Below are 22,592 nucleotides of genomic sequence, written 5' to 3'. Positions count from 1 at the left end.
ATAGCCCTTAGATTGTGGGTTTTAAAAAAGAATCTTAAGACTACCTACCCCTATGACTAATATGCTATTATTTTGAAACTCCAATGAGCAATTCTTCAGTGATCCAAATAAATCCAGGTAGTGGAGTGGTCTTCTGCAGACTACTTGTTACAGTGAAGATGTCCTTGAAAGGTGGATGCAAATCTGGTTTTTGGAACTCAAATCATAAAAGAGTCTGTTACTCAGGATAAATCCTTCTAAAATATATTAGCTACCTTTGCATAAATCCAGATTTTCTGATGTTGCATGGCATCAAAGCGAGGCACTACCATAGTCTGATAGATTTTTACCGTTTTATCAAGCTGAGTTTTTTCACTACAAGCACTCCCTGGAAATTCTTAAGGCCACTGCTCCCTGGTAATGTAAATACGCAGAATCCAGTAAGTTGTACCTTACATTATTGTGCCCTAATCTCTCATACAGGTCATTTAGGATCTTCCCCACATTCAACATTTTGGCTTTAATTGTTTTTCCTTCACGGCATGAAAAATTGCCAAATCAGCTCCGGCTGACTAGGTTTTCTTTTCATTTCAAATAATTATATGAAGCATTTAAATTGCATGAAGTGCACTAGACCATATCTCAAAAGGAATTGAGTATTCAAAAACATTTTTACAACAAGAAGCTTGAGAATGTATTTGCGTAAAAACGCTAGTACTTTTCCACCCAGTCTCTAGAAATCCGGCCCCTCTCAGGTAAGCTTGGGCAGTGCGGCTCCTGTGCTGATGGACCGGGCGGGGGGGTGGGGCAAAGGTCGGGGGAGCCGGCTGAGAACGGAGAGCGCGCGCGGGGTTCAGACCCCAGAGGGGCCAGTCGGACCTGAGCCAGTGTGTCTGAAAAGCCGGAGCAGGGAGCGTTCAGATGTAGAATTCCTCCATATCATTGTCCGCAGGTGCAGCCAGCACGGCGGGTGGGGGGGGGGCGTCCCTGCGGGTCTGCTCGGCACTGGGAGCACCACCGGCGAACTCGGGTGAGGACTCTGTGCGCAAGGAGGTGCCGGAAGCAGGCGGGGCGGCAGCAGCTGTGGCGGAGGAGCTGGAAGGGCCTTTGGTGAAGAACGGGAGGGAGGCCCAGGAGGTCTCCGTGGTCACCCCACTCCCAGCGGGCAGCGGCCCTTCTCTGGAGCCCCTGGGCTTGGGCCAGTGGCTGCCGCATCTTTCAGAGGGGAGGGTGGCGTCCCCGCTGCCGCAGAACCTGCTGGGCGCGGAATACGCAGAGACCACCGAGAGGTCCGAGGAGGACAGGCGCAGGCCCGTGTCCACGTCTGTCTCCTGCGCCCCCTCCAAGTCATCGATGGAGAGGAGGCCCCGCGGCCTGTGCCCCGGGTCGCCTGTGTTTGAGAACCACTGTGGCAGAGCCGAGGAGCCCGGGGAGGGGTCTCCTGTGGGCAAACAAAACAAGGACTTGCTTCTCTGGAAAGACCAGGGGAGGCTGGGAGGGCTGCTGGCTCGTCTGGCAAACTCCTGCCGGTGCCCAGGAGGCAGGCCCGCGGGGCCGGGCCCCGGGTGTGACCTGCCCGGCAGGGGCTGCCGGCCGCCGCCAGGTGCGCTGCTCGGTGCCGCGGAGGCGCGCGGGGGAGGCGCGGGGGGAGGCTTCTGCTCCGCTGAGGCCTGAGTTCTGCCGGCTTTAGGACACTGCTTGTGCACCCTCTGCGCCTGCCGGGGGAGAGGGGACACCGGGTTAGCGGAGGACTGGGGTCCTCTGGGGATGAGGATGTTCAATTCGTCACGAAACACACGTACTGGAAACCGGAAAATTCCAGCAGTGTCATGGCCACGAATCGCCAGAAATTTCATTCTCCAAACTCTAAAGCGAAGACCGAGGTGGCAGAGCCTGGGAGGGTGTGGGTCAGACTTCTCAGCCCAAGGGGCGCGCTCAACCTGCGAGGAGACGCAGCCCCTTGCCACGCAGGGAGTAACTACTTCAAGTACTCAGGGAGGGGCGCCTGCGGGGAGGACGAGCCGCAAGGAGGAGGGCCTGGCTGCGCGTGACCGGGGGAGAATTACCATTACCAGCAAGTGCAAACAGAATGCTTGGAGGGTGTGTTTGTCTCCAACCAGAGCACCGCTATCTGCATGTAACCGATGGGAAGAGGGCGATGGGGCGGGGGAGGGGAGATATCACAGACGATCTCAGGTCAGAAAACACAGGACTTGATTCCAGTACACGTGTGATTGCCAGGACCTATCCTACGGGTGGCCCGTGGCTCAGGGCAGTAAATCTATGATGAGTGAGGGGCTATCAGGAAATTAGCATTTATTGATTTGCCGTCTGGGGCCACAGATCTTCCGCATACCTCGTGGACAGGAAGGGGGGCTGCTGACGACGGCCTGGCACCTCGGGTGCTCAGAGAGCTTGGATAAGCAGTCTCTCCGCCTTTAACCCCTCACCCTGTTGTGCTAGCCGCCTGCCCTCTGTCGCATGGAACTGGGGACCTCTCTTCCCAGCGCACATTCCCACTGGCGTCTGCTTCTCTCAGATTCTTCCTCTGGCCTAGCTTAGTGCCCAAGCCTATGGGCCAACCTTACTAGGCAAAGTTTCCATGAAATGATGGATTTGGGAACAGGAGGCCTGGCTCTATTTAGTAGCGGATTGAAATAAGTGCCCCTGAAGTGCACTTGGACTTGCTTGCTAAGGGGCGCGCAGCTCACGGAGACGCATCCTCCGGCCACGCGCAGTGTCAGGGCCCGTGAGCCAAAGCGCGGCCAGCAGGGCCTGGACCAGCTCCTGAATGAACAGGTAGAGGTCACAGGCCACAGGCCCCGGATGACCAGAAGCGACAAGAATTCGCCCAAGCGAGGCCGCGCACGAGACCGTGTGCTCGGCCGGTTCCACCGCTGGGGAGGTCGGTCTGCACAGAGCTGGACTCGGAGCCCAGTTCCGGAACCTTCCACTGGTACCGGGCCATGCAGGGAGCGGCTCACGTCAGTGGGGGCGCCTCCCAGGAGCCCGCCAACCACTGCCTCCTCTGCGCAGGCTTCCGTGCCGTCCGCCCAGCAGAGGGCGAGGCTGAGACCGGAAGTCGCAGAGGCCCCCTAGCGGCCGAGGCCGGCGCCCCTGGCACCCGCAGCGGTGAGCTTGGGCCCTGCTCCTGGGCCCTGCTCCTGGGCTCCGCGGTTAGCTGTCCTGTGATGTGCTTTATGAATAAAAAGCTTTTATATTAAAAAAATTTTTTTATAACACCTACCATTTATTGAACATATACTATATAACAGGCCACTGTGCTAAATTCATTACATGCAATGCTTTCCTCAATACCGCTATCTTATGAGGCAACTGGTATTATCCTCATTTAGCAAATGAGGAAACTGAGGCTCAGACTCTGCCCAAAGTATCTCAATAGCTAAGGAAAGGTCTGGACTCTGGTCTACCTGTCTACACAATGCACCTCCCCACTGTAAAAGAAAGACTGGTTTAGTTAGCAGCCTGTTAGCTATTTCATACATCTAGATATGTGAATGGTCAGATGGAAAGCACTATATACTTTGAGGCCAAGAGAAGAACATAGGTGAGTAGTGGGGGGGAGGGGGAGCATTCAGTTCTGCCCTGTCAGTCTCTGTCTCCTACATCATCTGGGGTTTGAAGGAGGGCACAGAGCAGGGGATAGAGGCGGCGGGAGCTCAATCCTGTTGTCTTTATAAACAGCCAGCAAAACTAACAGGAGGGCATAACGCAGGTTCACATCTGGATACGTGTTGAGTCTTGCCGGGGGAACCAGTCCAATGATGGAATTGCCCAAAATGCACTTAATGCACTCTTAGGCCATCATCCCCAGAGCGACTCCAACTCTGATACTAGTGTCTTGCTAGCATGTGTCACTTGCTCATCGGAGACTCTGCCTTTACCAGGGTGTTAGGCACCTACACACTGAGTGACCTACCTACCATCACAGTGGTCCAAGTTGCACTTGAAATAACGATTTGGAGTATGGTTCACGGTAAGGGATATTTCCTGGCACCCAGCAGGCTATGAGACACCAGCCCTTCCCTACACAACAAACACCTTTGCCTCTCTGTTTAATGGGAACGGAGTCTTCCCACAGCCACTTGGGAACTACAGTTGAATGTAATATACATTTATTGTGTATCCGCTACAGGTAAAGGAGGGAGGACTACAATGAAACACAGTCTTTGACCACATGAAACTTACATTTCACTGAAAAGACATGAGATAAAAAGAAATTGTTCACACAAGAAAGAGACTGTGATGACAGGCACAATATTGGGCTAGGAGGAAGAGACCATGCCTGCCCAGTAGGAGCAGAGGAAGCTTGAGTGGAGGTGGCTGTAAAGGTGAGCCTCTGAGATGGGTAGCTGTTCTCCTGGTGGATGGCATGAGTGGAGAGGAGTCTGTTCTGGAGAGAGGCCAACCCAAACAGAGGCAGGTAAGCAAGGAACTTGCAGGGGGCACTGAGCAGTTTGGCTTGATTAGAGTCCAGGTGCATGAAGAGCAGTGATGGCAGATAAAGTTGCAAATGGAGTCTGGTGCCATATTGGTCAAGGAGACCTTGACGAACTGGGTAAGAAGTCTTCATACTTAGTTTTATGTTGAAGTCTTAACTGTTGGAGTTTTTTACATATGACCATTCCTTTCATTGATTTCTAAGATCTCTGCCTAATTACAGATACTGCAATCTTTTAAAAAAGTTTTTAAATTTGAGAGAGAGAAGAGTATGCAAGTGAGGGAGGGGCACAGAAGGAGAGAAAGAATCCCAAGCAGGATCTGCGCTGATGTGAGGCTTGATACCATGACCCATGAGATCATGACCTGAGCCAAAATCAAGGGTCAGATGCTTAATGACTGAGTCACCCAGGGGCCCTGGTATCTCTTAACCTTATAAACAGACTAATTGACTCTTTCAGTCAGTATTAACTGAGGGTCTTTTATGCAAGCTTCCTCACTGCTGTGTTTAAGCTTTGAATGGGTTATCAAAGCTTGCGCTCAGGTGTGCTGAGATCTTGATCTCTTTCACCAGCAGCCTCTTGCACTATATAAATATTATCATTTTCTATGTGCTTTTTGGTGTGAAAAAAGGTCTGGAGAGCCAGGCACAGATAATTTTCGGTAAGAAGTGGTCTTAGCCCCCAATAATTAACAATAGTGTTCAAGCGTCATAAAGTGAGTTCTGACGATAAAGTGACAGCAATATATGGGCCATGTTAGGGCACAGAGGAGGGAGAGGATGAGTTAACAAAGGGGTGAGGCAGCATGGGGAAAGGTAGAGAAAGCTTGCTCAGTAAGTCATACTTGGATGAAATCTTGGACGTGAAAGAGGTGTTTGCCAACCAGGGGCAACAGGTATGGCATAGAAGCACACTGCCACACAAAAGCAGCCTGATTGGAGGCTCGAGGCATGAACCAAAGCCAAGAGGTGAGCTGTGTTGAGAGGAGCCTTGTCGTGGCGGCCCCAAATGATGTGTATGTATAAGGAACCTGCACTTCAAAACCCAAAGGCTTGAAAGCAAGATGGTGGCATGGCCGAGTCTGTGGCAGCAGCGTAGTCTGTGGATGGGGATGGAGGCAAGACTGGTGGCAGAAAGAGCATTTGGAAGACAGTGCTGTAGTCTTTCACGTTTTAAGATTGATTACAAATAAGCTGTATTTTCAGTTGGTCGCATGAGTTTCTTAAACATCAATTCAGATAGTCGGGATTTTGTATGGATTTTCCGTTCAGCCTTCCTGATCCTCCCCCTTAATTCTCAGACTGTACATTCTGTGGATGTGTACCCCTGTCCTGCCCTCCAGGCTCTGAACAGCGTGTTAAGATTCCCAAGTCATTCAGCTAAGGGTAGCTTGAGGAGCTAAAGGTGAAAGCAATTAAGGAGATTTCTGATGGTCTGATTTATTGATGCTTGACAAACATGATGCAAAATGCTTTTAGTACAGAATATGAGTGAGTTCAGTATGAGTCTTCTAAAGATAGCACCCTCGAGGCTGTCCTCACCATAACACTTCAGTTTGGAGCAGCCCCAGCTTTTACGTGCATGAGGGACCTAGGTGAAAAGGGCAAGGAAGACACCGAGCCAAGCCGGTCCCTGCTGGGGTATGGCCCACTCACGAGGCTCGCTGCTCTGTGCTCCGGCATGTCCTAGACTCCACCTGACCCTTCTGACTCTACACTGTGCTGCTCTGGCCAACTGTTCGTCCGCAAGGCTCCATGCCCCACGAGGGATGTGCTGTGTCCAGTGCCGGACACCTAAGGGAAGGGAAAGCATGAAGAGCCCTACCTTTGGGATGGGGAGAGGAGCAGCCTCTGAAGGCAGAGCGGTGCCCAGGAGGTGTCACAGCTAGGTAGCTGTTGGAGAGGCAAACTGATTTTCTTAATCACTGGAGTCTGGCCAAGCAAGAGAAAGTGAATTATGAAGCTCTTTAGAGAAGGAAGTCCTTGGGTATGGAGGATGCTTTGGGACGGGAGAGGCAGTGTTTATTAATTAAAATGTCTATCAGGGCCCATTCCCTTGGGGGCCCCAATAGATTTTCTTACTTGATAAATACGCACCACCCTATAACTTCTGTCTTTGGAGATTTCTTCGAAGAGCATGCTCTGGGTGAGCATGTCGGCGTTCTCAATCTGCTTGAAAACGGGAGCCTTTGAACATTACTGCCTGAGAAGCAGAAGGCCAAGGTTCCCAAGAAAGAAACTGCTAGGAGACATCTCAATCCTTCCACGGCCAGGGACAGAGTGGTGTTACATTTGACTTAAGACCAGGAACAACTGTCAGAGGAGGAACACTTGATGGCTTTGCATGTCATCACTGTGCTGGTTTGACAGAAGCCTACCTGTGCTCTCTCATTTTTACTCCATTATGAAGACAGGAGTTCAGATAAACCCTAAATGACGCCACTTTGAAGAGAGGAGGCACCTTGGTGTTTGTGACTGGAGGGGGGCCCAGGTGCCCGGTGGAAGTGCCAGCTGGGTAGGTGGGGCTCAGCTGGACTGGCGCTGGCTGGTGGTAATGGTCTGGGGGCAAAGGGGTGTAGGAGGGTGGCTGTGAGCCTCCACACCCCAGCTCTTGGGCTGAGCACACGTGGGATGTCTCTGCAGCAAATCTGGTGGGAATCTCCAGCTCTGCACGGACAAAGCAGGGTCTTGTCTGTCTGTGCCCTTCTGGCGGCAGCTCGGTTTCCGGCCTCTCTCGTCTGCTTGTCTAATTTGACTAGGAACGCTAGGGGCTGAGAATGAATTGCTGGAGATGTTTCAGAAAACTCTTCCCCAGGTGACCTTTCCGGAGTTGAAACAATACCCTGAGTACCCTCCTTCTGTGGAAGCCTTTCTCTGCCCTGGCTTTCGGCTCTCAGGGCTGCCTTTTGTGACAGCAGCAATGTCCCTTGGGGTCACCTTCCTTTCTCTTTGAAGCAGTGCAGGCTAGCTGACTCACTGGAAGCCAGCGGTCCCCCCCTTTGCTATTATTTATGGAACAGGATAGCATTAGATAAATGAATCTGCTTAAGGCAGCTAGCCAGGACATCGGGTTGTGTCTCTGAAATCATCGAAAACTTGAAACGGCAGTAATCAACCCCGAAGCTTCTCGTGGAATTTTGAGCATAGACAGTTTGCAGTTAGGGAGGTAAAGGAGTCTGAGCTGAAGCATCTTTTTCAATGATCTGGGTGGCGGCAGGTTCATTCCCTGGACAGATTCCCCGTGACGGCGCTTCTGCCCTTGACCCAGGGACCCTGGGCAGTGTCTCACCGCAGTTCACGCGCATCCTCACACCTCCTCTTTCTGAGAAAGGTCTTTTCCTCATGTTGTGTCCTTGGCACAAACACAAGTGGTATGGCTTTGTCTGCTATGTAATGAGCCAGCAATAGAGCTTTTTTTTTTTCTTCTTCTTCAGTGTTTTATTTATTTCTAGGACAGAGAGTCAGCGTGAGCAGGGGAGGGTCAGAGAGAGAGGGAGAGACAGACTCTGAAACAGGCTCCAGGCTCTGAGCTGGCAGTCAGCACAGAGCTGGACACGGGGCTCGAACCCACGAACCATGAGATCGTGACCTAAGTGAAAGTCGGACGCTTAACCGACTAAGCCACCCAGGCGCCCCCAGCTATAGAGCTTTTAACCCAGGGATTAATAAAAAAAAATGAAGGGCAACTCAAGGAAATTGGGCAATGGGTTCACATGAGAAATCAGATTTTTGCTCTAAAGGAAAACACGTCTTCCTTCTCTTTTCACTGTCCTTTGGGAAGTTTTCATGTATCTGCTAAGAGCGATACCCACAGGCAAAGCCTATGTTGCTTTTGAAATTATTTAAAAAACTTTAAATGTTTTAAAATTATTTTACCAAAACGATTCTTATTGAAATAGAGTTGATACATAACACTAGTTGCAGGCGTACAACATAATTATCCGATGTTTGTATATATTGCGAAATCAGCCTGGTTAATCCATCACCACACATAGCTAAAATGTTTTTTCTTGTAAAGAGAACTTTTAGTCTGCTCTCTTAGCAACTTTTAATACACAACCCAATACTGTTAACTACGGTCATCAAGCTGTGTTACATCCCCAGGGCTTATTTGATAATTGAATGTTTACACCTTTTGAACAGCTTCACTCCCCATCTCCCAATTCTGACAACCACCAGTCAGTTCTTTGTATCTATGAGTTTTTGGTTTTTTTTTTTTTTTTTTTAATTCTGCATATAAGTAAGATGCTCTGGTACCTGCCTTTCTCTTATTTTGCTTAGCATACTGCCTTGGAGGTCTATCTATGTTATCCCAAGTGGTGGGATTTCTTTTTTATGGCTGAAAAAACACATTTTTCTTTATACATCCATCCACTGGTGGGCGCATAGGTGGCTTCTGTACCCTGGCTATTTTAAGCAATGCTGCTTGGGAGTGTCCATGGGAGGGATGCAAATATCTTCTTGCATTACTGTTTTCATTTCTTTTGGATGAATACTAACAACTGGAATTGCTGGATCACATGGTAATTCTATTTTTAGGTTTTGAGGACTCTCCATAATGTTTTCCACAGTGGCTGCAACAATTTACATTCCACAGGCTTTACTCCTCATCCTTGAGAACATGCTGTTTCTTGTCTGTTTGATAACAGCCCTTCTGATCGGGGTGGGGTGGTATATAGCATTTGTGGTTTAGACTTGCATGTCCCTGATGATTAGTGATGCTGAGCACCATAGTATGTATGGCCATCTGCATGCCCCCTATAGAAACGTCTCCACTCAGAATCTCTGCCCATTTTTTAATAACATTTTTTGCTACTGAGTTACATGAATTCTTTATCTTTCTGGATATTAACCCCTTATAGATACATATTTGCAAATATTTTCTTCCACTCAGTAGGCTTTTCGTTTTGTTGATGGTTTTCTTTGCTGTGCAGGGGCCTTCTAGTTTGCAGCCTCACTGTTTATTTTTGCTTCTGAAAATAAATCCAAAAAATCATCCCCAAGACCAATGTCGAGCAGCTTACCACCTGTTTTCTTCTAGGGATTTTATCATTTCAGTTCTTATGTTCAAGCAGTTAATCCATTTTGAGTTCGATTTCATGTGTGGTATAAAAGAGGGGTCCAGCTGCATTCTTTTGCATGTGGCTGTCCAATTATCCCAGGACCAGTTACTGAAGAAACTGTCCTTTCTGCCTTGTATATTCTTGGCCCCACTGTTGTAAATTAACCAACCACACAGGTGTGAGTTTATTTCTGGGCTCCCCATTATGTTCCATGACTCTATGTGCCTGTTTTCATGCCAATACCATACTGTTCTTATTGCTATAGTTTTGTAATATAGTTTGAAATCAGGAAGTGTGATGCCTCTAGGTCTGTTGTTCTTTCTTAAGATTGCTTTAGCTATTCAGAGTCCTTGGTGGTTCCATGCAAATTTCAGGATTATTTGTTCTAGGTTTATGAAAAATACCATTGGGATTTTGGTAAGGATTGCCCTGAATACATAGATTGCTTTAGGGTATATGGACCTTTTTTTACAATACTGATCCTTTCCTTCCAAAATATGAGCATGAAGTACCTTTCCATTGTGTCTTCTTCGGTTTCCTTCATCAATGTCTTAGGATTTTCAATGTATAGGTCTTTCAACTTGGTTAAACTTATTTTAGGTATTTTACTCTTTTGATGAAATTATAAATGGTATTGTTTTCTTAATTTCTCTTTCTGATAGTTCATTCTTAGTGTATAGAAATGCCACAAATTTGTAAATATTGATATTGTATCCTGTGATATTACTGAATTCATTAGTTTTAACAGGTTTTTTTTTTTTTTTTTTTTTTTTTTTTAGTATAGGCTTAAGGGTATTCTACTTATAGTCTATCATCCACAAATAGTGAGTTTTACTTTTTTCTTTGCAATTTCCTTATCATGTTTAATTGCTCTAAGACTTGCAATATTATGGTGAATAAAAGTAGGGAGAGCAGAAATCTTTGTTTCTGGTCTTAGAAGAAAAGTTTTCAGCATTTTACCACTGTGTATGATATCAGCTGTGGGCTTAACTGTTATATATATGTCTTTATTATGTTGAGGTGTGTTTCTTCTAAACCCAGAGTTTTTATTGTAAATGTGGAATTTTGTCAAATGCTCTTTCCACATCTACTGGAAAGACCATGCAATTTTTATCCTTCATTTTGGTAATGTGGTATATAACACTGATATGCAGATTTTGAACTATCCTTGCATCCCTGGAATAAATCCCACTTGATCACGGTGTATAATCCTTTTAATGTATTGTTCAATTAAGTTTGCTAATATTATTTTGTTGAGGATTTTTCCACCTATGTTCATTAGGGATGCTGGCTTGTAATTTTCTTGTGGCATGCTTGTCTGGTTTTGGTATCGAGGCAATGCCGGCCTCATAAAATGAGTTCAGGAGTGTTCCCTTGACTCCTAGTTTTTGGATGAGTTTGAGAAGGATTGGTATTAACTCAACTTTAAATGTTTGGTAGAATTCACCAGTGAAGACATCTGGTTCTGGACTTCTGTTGGGGAAGTATTTGATTATTGGAATATATTATTATTCCTTACTAGTAATTGGTTTGCTCAGATTTTCTGTTTCTTCATGATTTAGTCTTGGTAGAGTTTATGTTTCTGAGAATTTATCCATTTTTTTTTATTAAAAAATATGTTTATTTTTGATAGAGTTGTGCAGGGAACAGGCAGAGAGAGAGGGAGACAGAGGATCTGAAGCAGGCTCCATGCTGACAGTAGCGAGAAAGCCCAATGCTGAGCTCAAATTCATGAACTGTGAGATCATGACCTGAGCTGAAGTTGGATGCTTAACTGACTGAGCCACCCAATTTTTCATAGAAGTCCCCTATGATCCTTTTCTTCTGTCGTACTCATTTTAACATCTCCTCTTTCATTTCTGATTTTTTTTGAGTCCGTCCTTTTTTGTGATGAGTTGAATGGTTTGTCAATTCTTTTCACCTTTTCTCAGGTTCACTGATCTTTTTGTTATCTCCTTTCTACTAAATCTGGGTTTCATTTGTTCTTTTTCTAATTCCTTGAGGTGTAAAAGTTAGGTTGTTTATTTGAGCTCTTTGTGGTCTCTTGATGTAGGGATTTATCTCTATGAACTCTGTCACAGAAGAAGAAGCAAAAGAAGACACTTTTGCTGTGTCCCACATTTTGGTATGTAGAATTTCCATTTTCATTTGTCTACAGGTATTTAAAATTTTTTCCTTTTTTCTTTAATGTGTTTATTGTTCAGTAGTATGCTGTCTAATCTTTACATACCTGTGAATTTTCTAGTTATTTTTTCTTGTAATTGATGATTTCTACCCTTGTGGTTAGAAAAGACACTTCATATCATTTAAAACTTCTCAAATTTATTAAGACTTGTTTTGTAGCCTAACATAGATCTACCCTGGAGATGTTCCATGCAGTTGAGAAGACTGTATATTCTGTTGCTTTGTATGGAATCTTCTGTATATACCTGTTAAGTCTTCTGGTTTAATGTATCATTGAAGGCCATTGTTTCCTTATTGATTTTTTGTCTGGATGATCTCTCTTCGTGAAAGTGGGGCATTAAAGTCCCCTGTGAATACTGTATTATCTTAGTATTTATTTATGTACTACTATGCTGGGTGCATAACTGTTTTCAAATGTTCTATCTTCTTGCTGGGGTGACCCCTTTATCATAAAATAGCCTTCTTTGTCTCTTATTACAATTTTTCTTAAAGTCTATTTTGTCTGATATAAAGATAGCTTACCCCTGCTTTCTTCCCATTTCTATTTATATGGAAAGACTTTTTCTATCCCTTTACTTTCTGTCTGGAAGTATCTTGTAGGTAGTACATAGATACATATTGCATTTATACATATTTTTAAAATTCATTCAGCCATTCTTCTGTCTTTTGAGGGGAGAATTTATTCCATTTACATTTATTTGTTTATTTATTTATTTAGATAGAGACAGAGAGCAAGGAAGAGAGGGGCAGAGATAGAGGGAGACAGCATTTCAAGCAGGCTCCATACTGTCATGAACCGTGAGATCATGGCCTAAGCTGAAATCAAGAGTCAGATGCTTAACCAACTGAACCACCCAGGTGCCCCCATATACATTCAAAGTCATTATGGACAGGTATGTACTTATTATCATTTTGTTAAACTGCTTTCTGTTTTATAATCCCTTTCTTTGTTTTCTTGATCTCTTTCTTCCTTTCTGATTTAATGATTTTCTGTAGTGGTGTGCTTGGATTCCTTTCTCTTTACCTTGTGTGTATATACTATAAGCTTTTGCTTTGGGGTACCATGAGGTTTACAAAAAAACAACTTATACACTGTAGTGTATTTTAATGGAATAACAACTTAAGTTTGAACACATACATCCTAAAGCTCTAAATTTTTATGCTCCACCCCAACATTTTTGTTTTGATGTCATAATTTATATCATTTTTCCTGTATATGCAATAACCAATTATTGTAGTTATAGTTATTTCTACTACTTTTGTCTTTTAACCTCCATGCTAGCATCATAAATGATGAACTCATCACTTTTACAAAACTATACTTTTCTGAAATATACTATATATTTACTTTTACCAGTGAGATTTATACTTTTATGTTTTCCTGTTACTGATCAACATTCTTTTGTTTCAACTAAAAATAGTCCCCTCAGCATTTCTTGTAAGGCTCGTTTAGTGGTGACAAACTCTAGCCTTTGATTGTGTGAAAAACTCTCTCTCTCCTTTAACTGAAGGACAGCTTCACCTAGTAGAGTATTCTTTGTTGGCAGTTTTTCCTTTTCCTTTCAGCACTTTGAATGTATCATGCCATACACTTGAGACCTGCAAAGATGCTGCTGAAAACTCCAGTGACAGTCTTCTAGAAGTTCCCTTGTGTGTAAGAAGTTTTTCTGCTTTTAAGATTCTCTCCTTTAACTTTTAACACTTTAATTATAATGTGTCTTAGTATGGATCTCTTTGGGTTCATCTTCGTTGAAATTCTCTGGACTTCTTGGATATGGAGGTCTGTTTCCTTCCCCAGGTTAGGAATGTTTTCATCTATTATTTTGTCAGATTTTCTGCCCCTTTCTCTCTTCTCCTTCTGGGGATCCTTATAATATGAATGTTAGCTGGCTTGGTTGTGCCCCATAAGTTTCTTAAGCTAGCTTCACTCTTCTTTTTTATTTTTGCTGGTCTAATTGGAGGAGTTCCAATGCTTTGTTGTGGAGTTTACTGATCCTTTCTTCTGCTTCATCTAGTCTGTTGCTGAACCCCTACAGTTCATTTTTCAGTTCAATTATTGTTCTTCAGCTCTATGACTACTTATGTGGTACTTACATTTTTTCTTTTCTGTTGAAATTCTCCCTTTGTTCATCCATTGTCTCCTGAGCTTAGTGAGCATCTTGATCATCAGGTAAATCACTTATCTCTGTTTCATTTGGAATATGTTCTTTTGTTTGTTCATTTTCTTTGATTTTCTGTGTTGGTTGCTATGCATGAGAGAAAAGAGCCACACTTCCCAGCCTGAAGGAGTAGAATCAGGTAGGAGATGAAACTATTATTATTCATTCTTGCTCCAGCTCTTCATTTTATCTCAAAAACTTTGTGTTTTTCCAAGCAGCCCATTTTATTCCTAATTGCTCCAAACAATTGAGGGTGCTCTAAGTGAGTGTCCTACAGGGAGGATCCCAGTCAGCACCTAGATTCAGGCTGATGGAAAGCAAGAACCTCAAGCAGCAAATTTTAAAGTATGCAAATATACCTATTTCAAGGGATGACTGGGTGACAAGCATTATTGTCTACTCCCTCTACACTGAGCTTTGGGATGATAGCCAGTTAAGAACCATTTCTTTGTTTGCCACCATCCCACTGAATCTGTGAACACAAGCCTGGCTGGACACCAGAACAAAGCTATCAAGGAATGTTTTCTCAGGGTGGCAGCCACAAAACCTAGGTCACCAAAAAATATAAAAGCTCCTTTCTGGGAGACACTGGCAAACTGGGGCCAGGAAGAGAAAAGTGTGAAGATGGAGAACACAGGATGGTGCCTACCAGCCTTCCCAGTCTTTGGAGAGGACTGTAGTTAGCTCCTATATAAGCATTTAAATGAAAGCATGCCCCATAGGCCACAGCTATAAAGATAAGCTAATAAGCTTCTTTTGTAGAGTATTTCAGTCTGATGCTTCTTTGCTGTGCCCTGCAGTATAGCTGGTTAAGAACTGTTTCAATCTGTTATAGTCCTGTGGAGCCCATCAAAGTAAGGCCCCCTGGACACTAGAGCAAGCAGCCAAGGAGTCTCCCCTGGATGACAGCTGCAAAAAACAGGGCACTGTACATCCCTTTAAGAGCTATTTCTCAGGGTGCCTGGGGCTCAGTCAGTTAAGGGTCTGATTCTCAGTTTCAGCTCAGGTCATGATCTCACGGTTTTGTGAGTTCGAGCCCTATGTCAAGCTCTGCGCCGACACTGCAGAGCCTACTTGGGCTTCTCTCTCTCTCTGCCCCTCCCCTATTTATGCTATCTCTCTCAAAATTAATAAACTTTATTTTTTTAAAAAAACAGTTTAAAAAAATAACTATTTCTCACATTACTATAGCCTTGTGGGTCCATGATTTTCAAAGCTAGATGTTTTGGGAATTTATCTCTCAGGTTTAAGCCTTAGAAGTTGCAGTAACACAAGAAGAGTTCTAAGCCTTTACTCCACAGGGAGAGATTCTGAGTTGTGAGATCCTTCTTGATGGTGGAAAACCTTGCCAGGGCTGAGATTCATTGTGAGACTGTGTCTCAGTCTCTCTGACCAATTATTTTTTTTAAACTGAAGTAGAGTTGACACACACGACATTAGTTACAAGTATACAACATAGCAATGCAACAAGTCTATACATTACTCTATGCTCACCTCAACTATAGCTACCATCTGTCACCATACAACACTAGTTACAATCACATTGACTATGTTCTCTATGCTGTACTTTTCATCCATGTGACTTACTCATTCCCTAACAGGAAGCCGGTATCTCCCACTCTCCTCCCCTCTGGCAACCATCAGCTTGTTCTCGGTATTAATGTGTCTATTTCTGTTTTTTCTTTCATTTTATTTCACTTAGCATAATGCCTTCTAGGTCCATTCATGTTGTTAAAAATGGCAATCTTATCCTTTCTTATGGCTAATACTCCATTTGTATGTGTGTATGCATGTGTGTATACATGCATACACGTATCTTCTTTATCCATTCATCTATCAGTGGATGCTTGGGTTGCTTCCATATCTTGACCAATGCTATGCTAAACATAAGGGTGCATATATCCTTTTGAATTAGTGTTTTTGTTTCCTTTGGCTAAATACATAGTGGAATTACTAGATATGATATTTGCTTTTAATTTTTTGAGGCACTTCCATACTGTTTTCCACAGTGCCTATACTAATTTATATTCCCAACACCAGTGCATAAGGGTTCCCTTTTCTCCATATTCTTGCCAATGGTTATTTCTTATCGTTTTGAAGCTAGCTATTCTGATAGATGTTGATATTTGATTGTGGTTTTGATTTGCATTTTCCTGGTGATTAGTGATGTCGAACATCTTTTTATGTATCTGTTGGCCATCTTTTTCTTTGGAGAAATGGCTATTCAGATCCTCTGCCCATTTTAAAATCAGATTATTTTTCTGATGTTGAGTTGTATAAGGTCTTTATATGTTTTGGATATCTTCTTATCAGATACATCAATTTGCAAATCTCTTTTCTCATTCAGTAGGTTGCCTTTTCATTTTGTTGATAGTTTCCTTTGATCTGCAAAAGCTTTTAATTTTTGGTGTAGTCCCAATAGTTTATTTTTGCTTTTGTTTCCCTTGCTTTGGGAGACATATCTAGAAAAATGTTGCCAAGGCCCATGTTCAGTGGATTCCTGCCCACGTTTCTTCTTTATGGTTTCAGGTCTTACATTTAGGTTCTTAATCCATTTTGAGTTTATTTTTGTGAGTGGTGTGAGAAAGATGTCCAGTTTTCCTAGCACCATTTGTTGAAGAGACTGTCTTTCCCTGTTGTATATTCTTGCCTCTCTTGTTGAGATTAATTGATCATATAAATGTTGGCTTATTTCTAGGTTCTCTTTCTGTTCCATTAACCTGTGAGTCTATTTTTGTGCCAGTACCATCCTGTTTTGATACTATAGCTTTTTAGTATATCTTGAAATCAAGGATTGCAATACCTCCAGCTTTGTTCTTTCTCAAGATTGCTTTGGTTATTCAGGGTCTTTGTGATTCCATACAAATATCAGGATCATTTTCTCGGGTTCTGTGAAAAATGCTTTTGGATTTTGATAGGGATTGCACTGAATTTGCAGACTGCTTTGGGTAGTATGAACATTTTCACCGTATTTTTCTAATCCATGAGCATGAAATAGCTTTCCATTTGTTTGTGTTGTCTTCAATGTCTTTCACCAATGTTTTATAATTTTCAGGGTGCAGATCTTTCATTTCCTTGGATTAGTTTATTCCTAGGTATGTATGCTTTTTTAAAATGAAGTTATAAATAGAATTCTCTTAATTTTTCTGCTACTTTGTTATTAGTGTATAGAAACACAGTTTCTGTGTATTCATTTTGTATCCTACCATCTCACTGAAATCATTTGTTACTTCTAATAGTTTCTTCAGTGAAATCTTTAGGATTTTCAGTGTACAGTATGTCATCTGCAAGTAATGACAGTTTAACTTCTTCCTTACCAACTTGGATGACTTCATTTTTCTTACTGCCGTGGCCAGGACTTTCAGTTCTATTTTAAATAAAAGTGGCAAGAGTGGATATCTTTGTCTTGTTCCTGATCTCAGAGGAAAAGCTCTCAGGTTTTCGTGAGTAGCATGTTAGCTGTGAGTTTGTCATATATGGTTTTTATTATATTGAGGTATGTTTCCTCTAAACCTGCTTTGTTCAGTTTTTAGTATGAACAAACGTTGAATTTTGTCAAATGTCTTTTCTGCATCTATTGAGATATGATTTTTATCCTTCGTTTTGTTAATGTGCTGTATAATGTTGATTGATATGCTAATAACAAACCATGCGCACACATCCTGGAATGAATCCCAATTAAGGTGAATGGTCCTTTTAATGTACTGCTGAATGCAGTGTGCTAGCATTTTGTTGAGGATTTTTAAAACTGTGCTTGTCAGAGATACTGACCTATAGATTTTTTTTTTTTTCCATAGTGTCCCTGTCTGGTTTTGGTATCAGGACAGTACTGGCCTTGTAAAACATATTTGGAAGCTTTCTTTCCTCTTCTATTTTTGTGGAATACCTTGAGAATAGGTATTAACTCTTCTTTAAGTGTTTGGTAGATTTACCTGTGAATCCATCTGGTATTGGACTTTTGTTTGTTGGGAATGTTTTGATTACCAATTCAATTTTGTTACTAGTAATTGGTCTATTCAGATTTTCTATTTTTTCCTATTTCTCCTAGGTTGTTCTACTAGTTGGCATATAATATTTTTTTGTGGTGGTCTCTTATAATCCTTTGTATTTCTGTGGTGTTGGTTTTTTCTTCTGTTTCTGATTTTATTTGGGACCTCTCTTGTGTTTTTGAGTTTGGCCAAAGGCTTATCAGTATTGTTTATACTATAAAGAACCAGCTCTTGGTTTCACTGATCTGTTTTTCTTTTCTTTGAGTCCCTGTTTATTTCTGTTCTGATCTTTATTATTTCATTCCTTCTACTAACCTTGGGCTTTGTTCTTCTTCTAGTTCCCTTAGTTGTAAGGTTAGTTTATTTGAGATTTTTGTCATTTCTTGAGATAGGTCTGTACCATTATAAACTCCTCTCTTAGAACTGTTCTTGTGTCCCAAAGATTTTGGACAATTATTCGCTTTGATTTCCTCATTGACTCATTCATTGGTTGTTTAGTAGCATGTTGTTTAGCTTCCACATATTTCTGTTTTTTTTTCCAGTTTTTTTCTTCTTGTGATTGATTTCTACTTTTCATACTATTGTGGTGGAAAAAGATGCCTGAAAGCATCTTTTTACTGATTTATTGAAACTTGTTTTTTGGCCTATCATGTGAATTATCCTAGAAAATATTCCATGTGCATTCAAAAATAATGTTACTTTGTTGTTTTTAGGTGCAGTGTTCTGTTTATATCTGATGAGTCGATCTGCTCTAACGTGTCATTCAAAGACACTGTTTCTCTACTTTCTGCCTGCATGATCTATTCACTGATATATGTAGGGTGGTAAAGTTCCCTACTATTCCTGTACTTCTGTCAACTTTTCTCTTTATGTTGGTTAATATTTGCTTTATGTATTTAGATGCTCCAACATTAGGTACATAGATATTTACAATTGTTATTTCCTCTTGTTGGATTGATTCCTTTTACTTTGAAATGCCCTTCTTTAAAACAAAAGATAGACGGGGTGGGGGGAGGGGAAGGGGGTGATGGGCATGGAGGAGGGCACTTGTGGGGATGAGCACTGGGTGTTATATGGAAACCAGCTTGATAATAAACTATGGGGAAAAAAAGAACATGTGTCAATAATTACTTTAAGAAACTTTTTTAATGTTTATTTTTTAAGAGACAGAATGAGAGTGTGAGAGGGAGAGGGCAGGGAGACAGGGAGTCACAGAATCCAAAGCAGGTTCCAGTCTCTGAGCTGTCAGCAGAGCCTGCAGCAGGGCCCAAATTCACGAACCGTGAGAACATGACCTGAGCTGAAGTTGGACACTTAACCAACTGAGCCACCCAGGCGCCCCAATAATTACTTTAAATGCAAATAATTTAAATGCTCTAGTCAAAAAAACATAGGGTGCCAGAATAGATTTAGAAAAAAAAAAAGAACAAGACCCATCTTTATGCTGCCTACAAGAGACTCACTTCAGATCTAAAGACAAAGTGAAAGGATGGAAAAACACATTCCATGCCAAAAAAAAAACCGGAAAAAAAAAATAACAGGGTAACAATACTTATATTAGAAAAAATAGACTATCTTTTTTTTTTTTCAAATCAATTTCCTTTATTAGCTTCCTTTCTTTATCACTTGCTTTTACTGTATGTTTTGTGGATCAAGTTAATCATTTTCATGTAAAGATCAATCACAGTATGTGCTTTCACTTTAAAATTGTTCTCAGATTTTGTTGTGAAGCCAAATTCTAGAGAAAGATGGGAAATTATACACTAGACTTCTGTTGTTTCCTATGGCCCAAATTTCCATTTTTTTTTTTTTTTTTACAGTTTATTGTCAAGTTGGTTTCTATATAACACCCAGTGCTCATCTCCACAAGTGCCCTCCTCATGCCCATCTCCCCCTCCCCCACACACCCATCTGCCCTCAGTTTGTTCTCAGCATTCAAGAGTCTCTCATGGTTTGCCTCCCTCCCTCTCCCCGTTTCCCCCCTTCTTCTCCCCCATAGTCCTCCATTAAGTTCCTCCTAATCCTCCTATACGTGCAAACATATGGTATTTGTCCTTCTCTGCCTGACTTATTTCACTCAGCATAACACCCTCAAGGTCCATCCATGTTCCTACACATGGCAAGATTTCATTCTTTCTCATTGCCGTGTAGTATTCCATGGTATAGATAAACCACATCTTCTTGAACCATTTGTCCGTTGATGGACACTTAGGCTCTTTCCATGTTTTGGCTATTGTTGAGAGTGCTGCTATGAACATTGGGGTGCATGTGCCCCTATGCATCAGCACTCCTGTATCCCTTGGGTAAATTCCTAGCAGTGCTATTGCTGGGTCCTAGGGGAGTTCTATTGTTAATTTTTTGAGGAACCTCCACACTGTTTTCCAGAGGGGCTGCACCAGTTTACATTCCCACCAACAGTGTAGGAGGGTGCCCGTTTCTCCACATCCTCGCCAGCATCTACAGTCCTCTGATTTGCTCATTGTAGCCACTCTGACTGGTGTGAAGTGGTATCTCAGTGTGGTTTTGATTTGTATTTCCCTGATGAGGAGGGATGCTGAGATCGTTTCATGTGTCTGTTGACCATCTGGATGTCCTCTATGGAGAAGTGTCTGTTCATGTCTTCTGCCCATTTCTTCACTGGGATGTTTGTTTTTCAGGTGTGGAGTTTGAAGAGTTCCTGATAGATTTTGGATACTAGCCCTTTATCTGATATGTCATTTGCAAATATCTTTTCCCATTCCGTCGAGTTGCCTGTTAGTTTTATGGATTGTTTCCTTTGCTGTGCAGAAGCTTTGAATTTTGATGCGGTCCCAATAGTTGATTTTGCTCTTGATTCCCTTGCCTTTGGGGATGTGTCAAGTAAGAAATTGCTGCAGGGGAGGTCAAGGTGGTTGTTTCCGGCTTTCTCCTCTAGAGTTTTGATGGTTTCCTGTCTCACATTCAGGTTTTTTTATCCATTTTGAGTTTACTTTTGTGTATGGTGTGAGAAAATGATCTAGTTTCATTTTTCTGCATGTTGTTGTCCAGTTCTCCCAGCACCATCTGTTAAAGGGCTGTCTTTTTTCCACTGGATACTCTTCCCTGCTTTGTCAAAGATTAGTTGGCTGTACACTTTTGGATCCAAATCTGAGTTCTCAATTCTATTCCATTGGTCTATGTGTCTTTTTTTGTGCCAATACCTTATTGTCTTGATGATGACAGCTTTGTAGTAGAGGTTAAAGTCTGGGATGGTGATACCTCCCATTTTGGTTTTTTTTTTCAGTATTACTTTGGCTATTCGGGGTCTTTTGTGGTTCCATACAAATTTTAGGATAGTTTGTTCTAGTTTTGAGAAGAATGCTGGTGCAATTTTGATTGGAATTGCATTGAATGTGTAGATTGCTTTGGGTAGTAAAGACATTTTAACTATATATATTCTTCCAATCCATGAACATGGAATGTTTTTCCATTTCTTTGTGTCTTCTTCAATTTCCTTCATAAGTGTTCTATAGTTCTCATCATACAGATCACTTATATCCTTGGTTAGGTTTATTCTTACGTATTTTATGGTTTTTTGTGCAATTGTGAATGGGGTCAATTTCTTGATTTCTCTTTCAGTTGTTTCTTTGTTGGTGTATAAAAATGTAACCGATTTCTGTACATTGATTTTTGTATCCTGCAACTTTGCTGAATTCATGGATCAGCTCTAGTAGGCTTTTGGTGGAGTCTGTCAGGTTTTCTATGTAGAGTATCATGTCATCTGCGAAAAGTGAGAGTTTGACTTCTTTGCCAATTCTTTTTTTTTTTTATTTTTATTTTATTTCTAGGAGAGAGAGAGAGAGACAGCGTGAGCAGGGGAGGGTCAAAGAGAGAGGGAGACACAGACTCTGAAATAGGCTCCAGGCTCTGAGCTGGCAGTCAGCACAGAGCCCGATGCGGGGCCCGAACCCACGAACTGCGAGATCATGACCTAAGCGAAAGTCGGACGCTTAACCGACTAAGCCACCCAGGCGCCCCAGATCTTCTTTGCCAATTCTGATGCCTTTTATTTCCTTTTGTTGTCTGATGGCTGATGCTAGGACTTCCAGCACTATGTTAAGCAGCAGTGGTGAGAGTGGACATCCCTGTCGTGTTCCTGATCTCAGGGGGAAAGCTCTCAGGTTTTCCCCATTGAGGATGATGTTCACTGAGGGCTTCTCATAGATGGCTTTTATGATGTTTAAATAAGTGCCTTCTATCCCGACTTTGTCAAGGGTCTTTATTAAGAAGGGATGCCGTATTTTGTCAAATGCTTTTTCTGCATCTATCGACAGGATCATATGGTTTTTATCTTTTCTTTTATTGATGTGATGTATCACATTGATTTGTGAATATTGATCCAGCCCTGTAACCCAGGAATGAATCCCACTTGATCTTGGTGGATCATTCTTTTTATGTGCTGTTGGATTCGATTTGCAAGTATCTTGTTGAGGATTTTTGCATCCGTATTCATCAAGGATATTGGCCTGTAGTTCTCTTTTTTTGCTGGATCTGTCTGGCTTGGGAATCAGAGTGATGCTGGCTTCATAAAATGAGTCCGGGAGTTTTCCTTCGATTTCTATTTTTTGGAATAGCTTGAGAAGAATTGGGATTATTTCTGTTTTAAATGTCTGGTAGAATTCCCCAGGGAAGCCATCAGGTCCAGGGGTCTTATTGGTTGGGAGATTTTTGATAACTGATTCAATTTCTTCACTCGTTCAGATTTTCTATTTCTTCCCGTGTGAACTTTGGGAGTGAG

At 42.4% G+C, this 22,592-nt stretch overlaps 1 protein-coding gene across 1 annotated transcript in view; it reads right to left on the bottom strand.

Annotated features, from left to right (window-relative positions):
- Window positions 1-802: 802 nt before the first annotated feature.
- Window positions 803-22,592, bottom strand: part of FAM124A (family with sequence similarity 124 member A) — a 111,516-nt gene continuing 89,726 nt past the window's right edge. The window contains exon 4 of the mRNA XM_039236096.1: window positions 803-1,694. Coding sequence (XP_039092027.1) covers window positions 897-1,694 — 798 coding nt within the window. The 3' untranslated portion in view covers window positions 803-896. The remainder of the gene's footprint in view (window positions 1,695-22,592) is intronic.

The sequence above is a fragment of the Hyaena hyaena genome, unplaced genomic scaffold (assembly GCF_003009895.1).
Source record: "Hyaena hyaena isolate Hyena2069 unplaced genomic scaffold, ASM300989v1 scaffold_106, whole genome shotgun sequence".
Lineage (NCBI taxonomy): Eukaryota > Metazoa > Chordata > Mammalia > Carnivora > Hyaenidae > Hyaena > Hyaena hyaena.
The sequence above is the reverse complement of the archived record's forward strand: the minus strand, read 5'-3'. Positions and strand labels throughout refer to the sequence as shown.